The sequence below is a fragment of the Sylvia atricapilla genome, chromosome 2 (assembly GCF_009819655.1).
Source record: "Sylvia atricapilla isolate bSylAtr1 chromosome 2, bSylAtr1.pri, whole genome shotgun sequence".
NCBI classification, from domain to species: domain Eukaryota; kingdom Metazoa; phylum Chordata; class Aves; order Passeriformes; family Sylviidae; genus Sylvia; species Sylvia atricapilla.
The window spans coordinates 85,674,172-85,686,508 of NC_089141.1; the positions used below are offsets into that span (position 1 = coordinate 85,674,172).

Below are 12,337 nucleotides of genomic sequence, written 5' to 3' on the forward strand. Positions count from 1 at the left end.
GCTCCCAGGACGCATCAGCCAGCACTGTATTAAGTGAACTACCTCCTTTTTGCCATATCTTTTTGTTCAGTGCATTGGGTTGCCTGTTTGGCTTGCAATTAAAAGCTGTGTCTGTGGGCTTTGTAAGACTAGAATTGGACAAGAATATTTTCTTCATTTCTAAACCAAAGCAGTGCTTGGCCCTTCTTTGTGTAAAAGCACAAGAATGTCATTAAAGTATTAAGCAAAGGTCCTCTGTAAGTGCTGAACAGCTCTTGTCCTCTGGTATTTGGGCTCTACTTCTTCCTGCAGTGGCAGCTGAAGAGTCCATCTCTGTGTTTGGTGGTCTGCAGGGATCCATAGGCATCTAAGGGGCTTCTTTGCCAAGATTGTGCCCCCTTACTTTTGAAGCCAGAATTCTCTACACTTCAGTCTATTTCTCCTGAATTTCTGTTGTGGTGGTAAATGTCACCTCATCCTGCAGTGATCGCTCAGGCAGAGACTGAGGATGTAAGAGATCAAATATAGGAAGATGGTTAAAACATTGCTCCTAGAGATCTTTCTTGGGCTGCCTCTCTCCTTGCTCCCTTGTTTCCCTGTGTTGACTCTGCCATGTTGCTTTGCTATGGAACAGGAGGAAAAGCTGTCCAGCATTGATCCTATTCAATGGACTAAATGTCCACTGAATCCAAATGGATTTAGTGGACTAAATGTCCACTGAAACAAACAAGACTTCTTTGGACAAAAAGTTACGGATTTCAGTTCTGCCAGGAATCCCTTTGTGTGATACAGACCCTCCCAGTGCTTCAAAACTGTCATGCTTTGAAGTAAAGAAAATACCCAGGTCTGAAAAGTAAAAATGAAGCACCCTCCATAATGGGAGAGAAGGGCAAGTAGAAGGAAGATTGTATGAAACTGTAACTCTCATTGTTCCCTTCCACCATCATCATCTCCCAATATTTTATTAACTGGAAAGTAGGTCAGATGACACAGGGCTGGAGGAGGACCATATATATATATATGTGGTTCAGACGTTCCCATCTTGGTTGATTCTGGAGGTTGATCCATGCTTCACTCTCTTTCTGTTTTTGGGCTGCCAATGGCACACTGAGCTATGGAATTATTGTCTTTTTGGACTAATTCCATTTAGCTGTATTGCTGTCTGCTCCTGCTGCATGGATGTTTGGGATGGTGGGAGTGGTTGTGGAAGCTGAAGTCATGGCATTGACAAAGAGCAACTAAACCAGTGTCTGTATGTCTCTGGTTTTGTTTTCTTCTCTTCAGCGCTTTGTGACATGCACCCCATGAGGGCACTCTTTCTGATACCCAGGAACCCTCCCCCACGGTTAAAATCCAAGAAATGGTATGTACTAGTTATATCTTGCTTGTAGCCTTGTGTAGCATGAAGTTTTCCTGTACTGTGTACAGTTTCCTTACCCCTTCCACAGAATTGTAAAGCAATTTAACTTAGCAAAAATCTCTGATATCTTCTGTGCCTCTGAATCAAAGCATGAAATAAAATGTCTGCATTATTTAGCTCTGTTTGTCCCAGAGAAATTCCATCTCAAATTGTGTGAAAATAAATACCAAGGGCTTTTTTTTGACAGAGCAGCATCTGTATTAAAGCGACAAATGGATCCGTGTGTTAAAATGTAAACTCCTGCAGCACTCTTAATATGCAGTATGTTTTCTCAGATGTATCATAACACAGAAACAGAACAGTACTATGGTGTTCTAGTTGCTAAATAGAAAGGAGCTATTAAAACTAATGAAGGCTTTTACTATAATTATTGTAAACGGTTGGAGTTGAGTGCCTGCTTCTTGCCAGCTGAGAAGAATCCATTAGTATCAGAGGATTTCCTCCCAGTTACTGGTTACAACTGGCACATATGAAACAAAAATGCTCCCTAGAAAGAGGTTTCTTATAGACTGAATGTGATCATGGGATGCTGTGATCCTGTCAAAATAATGAAGTGATTTGACTGTGTATTCAGTATCAACATAGTATAAACTTGGCTTGCTTGCTGGGATTGGTCTTACCTGGATTGACTTATTTATGCACTTGTATACTGTCAAAGCATCACTCTCTCTTACTTGCCTTCTGCATATATTAAGGGAATAGAGATGCTTATATGCCATATACATTAGCTCTTCATTAACCTTTTAATGTGAAATAATAACATTCAAGGCGTGAGGAATAAAAAAATCTGAACAACCAAATTATGTTGGATTCAGCTTTTTTATTACAGTAGAGAAGTGAACTGGATGGATAGAAATAATTGTTTTTATTCTTAACCATGTAGTGAGGATGTTTGCTCTCTGAGCACTGGAGTAGGTTGAGAGCACCCACTAATTAAAAAGCAGCTCTGTTCCAAAGCAGCACTGCTGTCACTCAGCTGTTTTGGTAGTGTGCTTGGTGGCAGGTTATGAGAAGATAGGCCAAATGATGACAAAATTGTAGAATCATCATAGAATGGCTTGGGTTGGAAGGGATCTTAAAGATATCTAGTTCCAAACCCTGCCATGGACAGGGATGCCATCCACTCGTTCAGGTAGTTCAGAAACCCATCCAACCTAGCCTCAAATGCTTCCAGGGATGGGGCATCCACAGCCTCTCTGGGCAACCTGTTCCAGTGCCTCATTGCAGTTTCGAGTATTTCCACTATTGGATTTTGGCAGGTGGCTTGTTTGGTGGCTGCTTCCAGGAGAGATCCTCTTTCAGGAGTTCATTTGAAGTGCAAATTTTGGAAGGTAGTGCTGCAGCTTAGCTAACTCCCATACACTGTCACTTTATGCTGTGTGCAGGAGGGGTTTAGTTTAGTTCATGCCCTTAAATTGTGTCAGGGAGAATTTAAGCCAAAGTGTCTGTGTTGAACAGACAGCACTGACCAGCACCCACCTGTTGTTCTATAAAAATTTTTCTCTGTGTGACTCTTAAAGTAAAAACTAAAGTAGTCTTAAATTCTGGCAGATCTAATTCTGTGAGCCCAGGTGTATGCAAAAGCAGTGTGGTGCTGCTTGTGTCAGGAGAATGGCAGACACAGTTCTCCTGACTTTGGGTATGGGTGTCTGTAGCGTGGGTGGAGGCACACCAGAGCTGCCCTGCATCTGCTCCACACAAGCTGGATTCTATCTAGCTCTCATCCAGAAGCAGCTGGGCTGGGTTTACATGATTTGCCTCACTCACAGATCGTGATTTTCGGAGCAATTATGCCTCTGAAAGAGGGCACGTTACTGTGCGGCTGTGCCTGAGCACTCCAAGTATGTTCATGTCACCCTGTGTCCCTCCAGCCCAGCGCTTGGCTGAAACACACTCAGATCTGTTTAGGAGGTACACTTGCAAGCAGCACTTGTACTGTCCTTCTGGGACATGATGCTCTTTAAGGAAATGAATTTGAGGAGGAACAGAAGAAATGCTTCAGCTGAGTTTTAATGTGCATCTTTTGCTTTGGTGTTTTGTTTTTTTTTTTCCTTCCTACTTTCTCAGGTCAAAAAAGTTTTTCAGCTTTATAGAAGGTTGTCTAGTGAAGAATTACATGCAGCGACCTTCTACAGAGCAACTGTTGAAACATCCCTTTATACGTGACCAGCCAAATGAAAGGCAAGTCCGAATCCAGCTTAAAGACCATATAGACAGGACCAGGAAGAAGAGAGGAGAGAAAGGTATGCAGCTTCTAAAAATCAAATGTTTGCAACTTGTCAAAAATGCCTATTTTTGTCCTGCTTTACATTCTAAATATCCCCAGTAAGAGAAGCTCCTAGAGCCCAAATCCTTAAAAAGTTCTTTTTTAATTCATCGTTTGACTGTCAGAAGGCTTTGTTTTGTTCTGTCCTTTACAGAGAAAGTATCAATTTCAAGTTCTGCATTTTCTGATACATTAAATTTGCTCACTTGTTGGCTATTGGCTCTTCCATACAAGCATTAAACAGTATTTAGGAGGATACTGGCATAAATGCCTTTCCCTTCTTCAGTCTGTGGTAGGTTCATTTCCTGGAATGATGCCATAAATCAGACTCACAGGAAGTAACCCATCACAAGAGCTGTGAAGCAAATGTTTTGGGCAACCTTTTCTCCTTATTCAGGTGGTGCTGAAGTTCTCCAGGTGTTGTCTTACATGTAAAAGTAATTCCCTGGTGTTGTTCAGGGAATTCACTGGAAGTCTTCTCCAAACCATTGTGGCACTGGCAAGATAAGCTTATTATATATTAGGATGAGTTTTAGGGTCTGTGATAGATCTCACTGAAGGGACAGGAGCTGGTTTGCTGAGGTGCTACTGCAACTACTCACTGCCCTGAAATTCAAGTACTATCCAGGCCTTTGTTTCTTTCCTGTTAGATGAGACGGAGTATGAATATAGTGGAAGTGAGGAAGAAGAAGAGGAAGTGCCTGAACAAGAAGGAGAGCCAAGGTAATAATTGCTTTTGAGATGGCTTTGGGCAGTCCATGCCAAGTAAGTCTAAAGGTCTGTGATTATAAATCAGCATGCTAAATTTCTGTCTCTTATTAAGTGAATGCACAAACCACTCAAAGGGTTTGAATACCTACGCTGTGACTGTTAAAGGTTTGAAAGCTCCCTTTCCTATGACTTTGAGCCAACAAACTCTGGATGGAGGAAGATTTATGGCAAATATGATTGATCAGGGTCTTCACAATGTTTGCATTCGTCCTTACTTTGCCTGGCCTCATTTCACGCCTTCCGCTGAGAGTGTGTATTTGACATACATCCAGTGTCTTTGCTCTGAAAGAAACGAGATTAAACTTTAACATCATGATATATTTTATTAATATTCCCCTGCTTTGGCAAAGGTATTTAATGGCCCATCAGGCTTTATCATACAGAAGGCTTTAACTTCCTCTTGTTGCAGTTCCATTGTCAATGTGCCTGGAGAATCAACCCTCCGACGTGATTTCCTGAGACTGCAGCAGGAAAACAAGGAACGGTCCGAGGCCCTTCGGAGACAGCAGCTGCTGCAGGAGCAGCAGCTCCGTGAGCAGGAGGAGTATAAGAGGCAGCTGCTGGCAGAGAGGCAGAAACGCATCGAGCAGCAGAAGGAGCAGAGGAGAAGGCTAGAAGAGGTAGAAACAGGAGACTGGAGTTTGGGGGGCAGAAGCCCTTCTCCCTCTTTTGTTTCCCATTCCTGCACCCATTTAAAAAGAATTCCTTGTAGCCCCTGGATATCTTAGGAAAAAAAACATCGTGTGAAAATCCACCTGCAAACGTAGAGCAAAGCACTTAAATCCATGCTTTGCTACTGGAATATAAGATGTCTTCCAAAGCATTTGAATATCCAGCAGCTCCTATGAAGACAACAGGAGCCAGAGCTGAGTTGTTTGAAGGTGCTTTTTGGGGAAGAGGCTGTTTCTTGGTCTTTGTCTAGGCTTAGGCAGGTGTAGAGAAGAGGAGACATAAATTATTCCCAGGTGGATTTTTCTCTCAGGAGTACTTTTTTTGGGAGCCATAACATTTTTCAGATTTCCCCTTAAAGCTTTCTCAAACATCTGTGTTTGGCACTCATTCATGGTAGATAGAAGCCTGTTCTTTAATGTATTATACTCTCATGCACAGTAGCTTAATGACTAAAAGCCACCTAGATCATAAGATAGAATGATTTGGATTGGAAGGGGCCTTTAAAGATAGATCTATAAATATGTTTTGTAAATCAGTACTGAATTATAATTCTGCAGGAATTACAAATATGTAAATCATACTTTTGTGATACAGTTAGTATGCAATTTCTATGCACTACTGGAAGTTAAAAGAAAGTGAATGTATGTGGACAGTATTGTTGTGCCATACTTTTCACCTTCTAAAATTTTGTGTGCATTTTTTTAATATATATAAATATATATATATGCAGATGGAATATGCAGCATGAGCTTCAGATGAAGGAGGATTTCAAAACAGCTCTTCAGGCCAGAGCTGGGTATGACACAGAGTTGAAGTGAAACCAATCCTCTGGCTCTTCAGGAAGTGCAGGGTCAAACTCCAGTTGTCCTTAAATGACCTCTTGCTTGAGTCTGTTTCAACCTTTCACTTAGCAGTGATGGAAAAAACTACACCCAGTCTGGTTTTCCAAATCCTGGTAACGTTTAATGAGGATGCAACCAGGACCAAATGTTGATTTGCAACCCGTGACCTGTTTGCATAACAAGTAATACAAAGTTCCAAATACCTTTCCAGGTCACATTATGCTCCTTATCCCTCTTTTCCAAAGTGCAAATGAGTTTAATGCTGCCATAAGGAGGGATTGGTAGCTAAGATTCAGCCACACATGAATCTATAAGGAGGGATGAGGGGAAGACATGTAAACGCCATTTCTCTTCTGTTTCTTCCCCACCCTTAAGAGAATGCCAAGATAAATCTCATAGCACCTCCAATTGTTTTTAGCCTGTTTGTGGGGGGAGTAAGTAATAAAGAAAGATTCTAGGAAAATAAGAAAATAAAATATCAATATTGTCAGCGGTGGGTGAAAGTTGAACTACTGCTTAACCACTCAAATTTTTCTTAGTACGGAAGTCACTGATTTCTTTTAAATGCCCCTTTAATCTCTAAGGTTCTGCAGGCAGTATTTTTTTGTTGAGGAAGAGGATTACAATTAAATTATCTAGGTCATTTAACTTTAGTAATCAGTGCAACTCCTAAAATCTGGATTTTCTTTTTAACATAAAGGAGCTGCTGCTGCTAGTAGTGGAAACAAAGCAATGCACCATTTTCCCTCTATGGGTTGAACTTTTTGGGGATGTTGCAGTTACAACTGAATGAGCAAGTAGAAAGAAAAGGCAGTTTCCTGAAAATTATGTTTAATCAGTCCTGCTTTTTAAAATCCAAAATAAAACTGACAGCTTCCACAACCACAAGACAGCATGTAATGTGTATTATATTACTGAATAAGGTTGCGTGGTAGAACAGGTAAAATTTGTAAGATTAAAGCTTTTTACCTTGTGTGGGTCCGTAACCTCTGCCTGGTTCCCTTGGAGGCATAAATAGGAACGGTGAGTTACAAAAGTTTCCTTTTTCAAGTGATGGTGTGGGCATATTGTTCATCAAGTACATTAAAAAAAGACTCACATTTAGCTTTCAAAAAACCCCCACATGCTGGAAAAATGTATGATCCCAAGTGATTTTTAACAAAAAAGCAGCCAAAACAAGCTATTTCAGATGGGGGAAGGGTGGTAGACTCAAATTTAGATAAACATCAGTGTTGTGACACAATTGAAGGCCAAAATATTGAAATGTTGTCACTTTGTCCTTAACTCACCCCCCTGTTTTGATGAAGCCAGTAAACAATGAAGAGCTTGGTAATGGGGGTCAAGATTAGTGTCAGGCATTGAAGTTCAGGGCGTTCATAAATTCGTTGATATTTTTACCAGACTTGCTTTTTTGTACTTTTTGCTCGTGTAAAGTATGTGTGCATATACCTATTTAATGTTCTTACGTAGAATTTTATGCATTAGATAATCTTCCTGAACAAGTTGCATATACTTCCCCCCCTCCCCACTTCCTAAATTAAAATTGAGGGCTTGTTCTTACAATGCTGGCACAGAGCCTAGACAGTTTTGACCGAGACTGTAACAGGAACGGTGTTTAGGACATGTGCCAAAAACTGTAATTCTCAGCAGTATCAGAGGAAAGATTACTTTTTAAAAGGCATATAGGTGACTTCTAAAAGTTGTTGTTGCAGGAACCTTGTAGTTTGTGTGTTACTGAGGAGGTGAAAATGGCATGTGGTCAAACTACAGAAAATTACTTGAGAATTTTGGGAAGGGGATTTTGTCCTACCCCCAACCCTCCTCTAAAAGACATATAAAGACTATCAGCTACATAGGTGCTCTGATAATTTAAACAAGAAATCTGAGCTGTTCCTGGCTATTTTATTTGTGATTCTGTGATTCTGTTCAGCAACATGGCGACAACTGCTGGGTATGAGAAGGCATTTGGATTTGCACTTGGCAAAACTGAATCTGGCTCGGGAAATTCAGAATTGGCCGTGGTGGAATCCATTCTCTGTGGAGCTCTGCAGTTCATCAGGATAGCTTTGTTAAATGGTGTCTTTGTCCCTGGTTATGAGAACCTAAGATGGGTGTTTTTGAAGTGGTAGGTTATAGCTACACTGGCAAGTAGTACAGTCCTGTAGAAGCAGATCATGGAGCACAATAATTAAAGTACTGAGGACCTGAAGACTTCATGTGTTTAAAGACAGGAGGAATTCCTTTGGACTGGCTGAGGTCTAGACTCTGTGCCTGCTTGTGGTTGGAGTGTATCAGCCTTTTTAATTTCATCCAAAAGGTGTGGCTGGCACTCCAAGACATCTTGGAGTATGAAACTAAACTGGATAAGTGGTGATGTTTGGATGATTCACTTCAAAAGAGCACTCCTGATCTGAACCAAGATGCTAATGTAGATGTACCTGCAGGCAATTTTTGCCAGGGCTTTATTTCTTTTACAGAAGGGGAGCTTATTCTTATCTACTTAATTTGAATTGCTTGCAGCTTGGATTGGCACTGAGTAAGAAGTTCTACTTCTGGTTTATCACTAGTGTGGACAAAGCAAAAATCTCATTATTAATCTTGCCAATTCTCTTTCTAAGCTGATACCAGGCTACCTAATTCTTTGTGAAAGGAATAATTAATATAGGTATCATCAGTCTTCTTCTGAATATGAGACACAGTAATAATATTTTAAGAATTTAAAATTAAAGCATCTGTATCTATCTTGAGCATTTCACTGTATGACCGAGGGCCTGAATTTGTAGGAACAGACGAACTGCATGTGTAGTTGCATTGCCCCCTCCTGGTAAATCATGCTCTACTGCATGGACTTCCAGTTTGGAGATGTCAGGTTCCATTATGAGATCATCATTATTGCACCCTAAAACCAGATAAGGAGCCAGGGTATTGACACTGTATTTTCTTTGTGTGTGGGGGGTGTTTTTTTTTTTTTTGTTTTGTTTTGTTTTGGTTTTTTTAATGTTGTTTGCATAGTAAATGCCCATTTTGTGAAATGCAGTAATTTGAGGTAGTATGGGCTCTGTCAAAGTTCTGTTTTGGCATGTCTGACATTTCTTTGAAGAGTTGTTGCCTTATTTTCTGGCTAACAGTTTTTTCCATGGAGATAAGCTTTTCATCTGACATGTGCAAGAAAGTTGGTGATACCATACCAAATGAAAGAGGATCTGGATATGCATCCATAAGTTCAGGAATCTAGATCTATACCTGCTGTTTATTGGACAACAATGTTTTTTTAATGTCAGACCTTTTTTGTAGTGCATGACAAAAAATTACAGTATCTGACAATCACACAAACTAAATTTAAAAGGCAAATTTTTATATATAGAAATATGACATTGGTTTTAACTAATGGTTTTCCATGTCCCTCTCCTGTCCTTTGGACAAGCCTAAGGAACACAGTGATTAGGGTTTTGGTGTCCTCATGGAAGAGTTACTAGAGCCAGTTAGGAAGGCCACCTTGTGCCAGTAGATGGATGCAATAAAGTCAGAGCTGGCTCTGAAGCCAGGTTGGGTCAACCCTACTTGCCACCAACCACCTTTGGCATTGCTTTGACAAGACATGGACTAGGACCCAAGAGACGGTTGTCACTGTAGGTTTCCTCTCTCTAGGCATGTTAAAAGTGAATTCCACTTCATTAGTGACCGCTGGTTTGATGCTGAAGTTTCAAAGACCATGTGCAAAGGGAGTGAAACCTTTCTTTTACATCTGGGACTGGGTATAAGGGGAAGCATGCAGTGTGTTTGTGCAGGCTCCTGCAGTGCTGGGTACTTCCCTTCCCACTCACCTGACAGGAGGCTGAGGCAGTGTCTGATGGGAAGGTGGAAGTGGTGCTGAGAAATCTCATCTCCCTGCATACTTTGGCGCATAGACATAGCACATTTGTGAGATTTGACTTAAATCCTTTCCCCCCCCCTCCCCGCCACTATTCTTTTGCTGGGTAGTAAATATTGCTGATGTGCTGAGTTAGATATCTGGATCAAGGTTTCATTAAAAATTTAATCTTTTGATAATTGATTTTGTTTATTTTGTGCTGCCATGGGAAACTGGCTCTCTTAATCAGTTTGTAGGTTGTTTTTCCTCATATTAGGTTCAGTTGTTTATAATTATTGCTGCATACTTCTGAATTAATTCAAGAAGTGATGAATTTGCCCATCTTCCTTGTAGTGAGAATGATGCCATCCTGAGATCTGCAATAGATCCCACTTAACAATGTCAACACAATATTGTTTGAGTTGATAAATGTGCATATTATATTAACCAGTCAGCAGTGTGCTGTCTCTTGGATCCTCAAGGCAGCAGAATTATTGTACTTCACATCTTAGTTTTCTTAAACAAAAGCCTGTCAGACTTGATTAGCCAAGAAGGACCTGAATATATTGACTTAAATGTAGACATTGCTTGACACTGATGCATATATTCAGAAATAAAAGTGCCTACTTAATCCTTTTACAGCGGTTAAAAAATGAGGGAGGGGAAGCAGTGAAACCTATGAAATGCACCGCGTGCCGTAGCTGCCTTGCAGCGCTTTTGCTATTTTTATATCTACATTCATTGAAGAGAGCTGGCTTAAGCACAAGTGAAAAGGCTGGTAAATGGATTTAGTTAGAAGAGATGCAAGAGCAAGGAAGCTGTGTTTCTGAGAAGATACAGAAAGTGTGGGGGATAAAAGAGATTATGTCTTGTGGCACAGGAAGGTGGTAGTGAACCCAGGATGATGCTATGGACCAGGAAGGAGGGCATGATAGTTACAGTGTTGGGTGTATTTCAACAGTGGTCTTCAGGAAAGTTACATCTTCCCCCAAACTGTAGTTAATGAAAGAGAATTGGAAAGCACCCTGTATTATTTAAGTGTCACTAATTGATGGAATCACAGAATGTTTGTTTCAGAAGGACGTTTAAAAACCGTCCAGCTCCAACTTCCCTGCCATGGGCAGGGGACACCTTCTAGTACTCAAATCCCCATCCAGCCTAGTCTTGAACACTGCCAGGGATGGGACATCCACAACTTCTCTTGGCAGAAAAGCTCAGAAAACCCCAGTAATCAGTTTTTCCCCCCTAGTATTTCTTCTCCACTGTCGTGTCACTATAGATTCCAGAAGATGGAAAGGCTGTTGATATTTCAATTACTTCATAATAATTCAGGAAAATGTTCCAAGCAGAGAAAGCTCATCTCACAAAGTAACACAGCATATGTAGATTGGCCTTTGCTTTTTCAGTTGAGCACAACTATGAAACTCACTTCAGTAACTGGATTTGTGAACCCAAATTAAAGCTTAATATAAGTGCTCTTTCTTGCAAGACTGTTTGGAGTGCCTTAAGACAGGCAAATCTGTGGCAGCTTTGCTTCAGCAAAAATTGGGTAACCAATTAGGTTTTCATTTGTAACCAATGTAGGTTTTCATTTTTGTTATTGGGATTAAATTTTTGCGTGCTATTTTTTGGTTTAAATTTCTTCTGTATTTTTAGTATATTATAGAAACATATAAAGAAAGTAAATGTAGTGATATTCCCAGTTGATGATTGAACAGGAGACAGCTGGGTCTTTTGACACTTAGGCAGTTGTGGGAGGCTGCCTGGGATTTCAAGGTAGGTGGAGTAACTGGATGCTTACACTGAAGTGCAGGAAGAATTGGTCACGACTATATGGGCATTTAAAATGTCTTCTCTGAAGTCATACATGGTGCTCCATAGACATAAATGAGTCAGTTCATGCTTTCTAGAGCTGTTTTCCTGGTTTTTTTCAGACTGGAGCCGACCTAATCAGCACCAGTTTGTATTTGTGTCATGTATGAAAGCTTATCTGTTTTAGTGTAAATCTTACTTCAGCTGGTTTTCTTCTTTTACATATAGGTGCTTTTGATGTTGTGGGAGGAGCTGAGGTTCTGCTGGTCAGCATTCCTTTTCTTTTAGGCAAAGTTTGGGCAATGCATTAAATTAAGCTTGGTTGTTGGGCCAACATTACAAAATTCTTAGCAGACCATAAGCTGTTTTAAGAGACAAGCACTTACAGAAAGTTCAGATAGTTGGCATTTGAGTTAGCTGGTTGAGTAGGGCTGATCATTCCCTTTTGGCAACAAGTAGACTGTTGATGTCAAGAAAGTTGTCACCTCTGAGTTCAGCAGTTCAAAGATTAGGATTTGTGGGTGAGTTTCCACACCTCGGTTGCCATCAGGAATATGGTACATGACTTTGTGTGTGTGCATGAAGAAACCAGAGAGTCTAAGTGAGGCTGAGTTTAGGGATATATGTGTGCTGGATATGAGTTTAGTTTCCTGGTGGAACACTTGCATAAAATATTTTGTCACTCAGTTGCAGAGCTTGCTAGTCCTGGTAAATCCCGCTCTTCA

General features: G+C 40.6%; 1 protein-coding gene across 8 annotated transcripts in view; it reads left to right on the forward strand.

Moving 5' to 3' along the window:
* Positions 1 to 12,337, forward strand: part of MAP4K4 (mitogen-activated protein kinase kinase kinase kinase 4) — a 162,551-nt gene that overhangs the window by 113,419 nt on the left and 36,795 nt on the right. For all 8 annotated transcript variants that reach the window (XM_066313672.1, XM_066313673.1, XM_066313674.1 and 5 more), the window contains exons 9-12: positions 1,264 to 1,342; positions 3,467 to 3,642; positions 4,316 to 4,388; positions 4,846 to 5,056. In XM_066313672.1, coding sequence (XP_066169769.1) covers positions 1,264 to 1,342; positions 3,467 to 3,642; positions 4,316 to 4,388; positions 4,846 to 5,056 — 539 coding nt within the window. The remainder of the gene's footprint in view (positions 1 to 1,263; positions 1,343 to 3,466; positions 3,643 to 4,315; positions 4,389 to 4,845; positions 5,057 to 12,337) is intronic.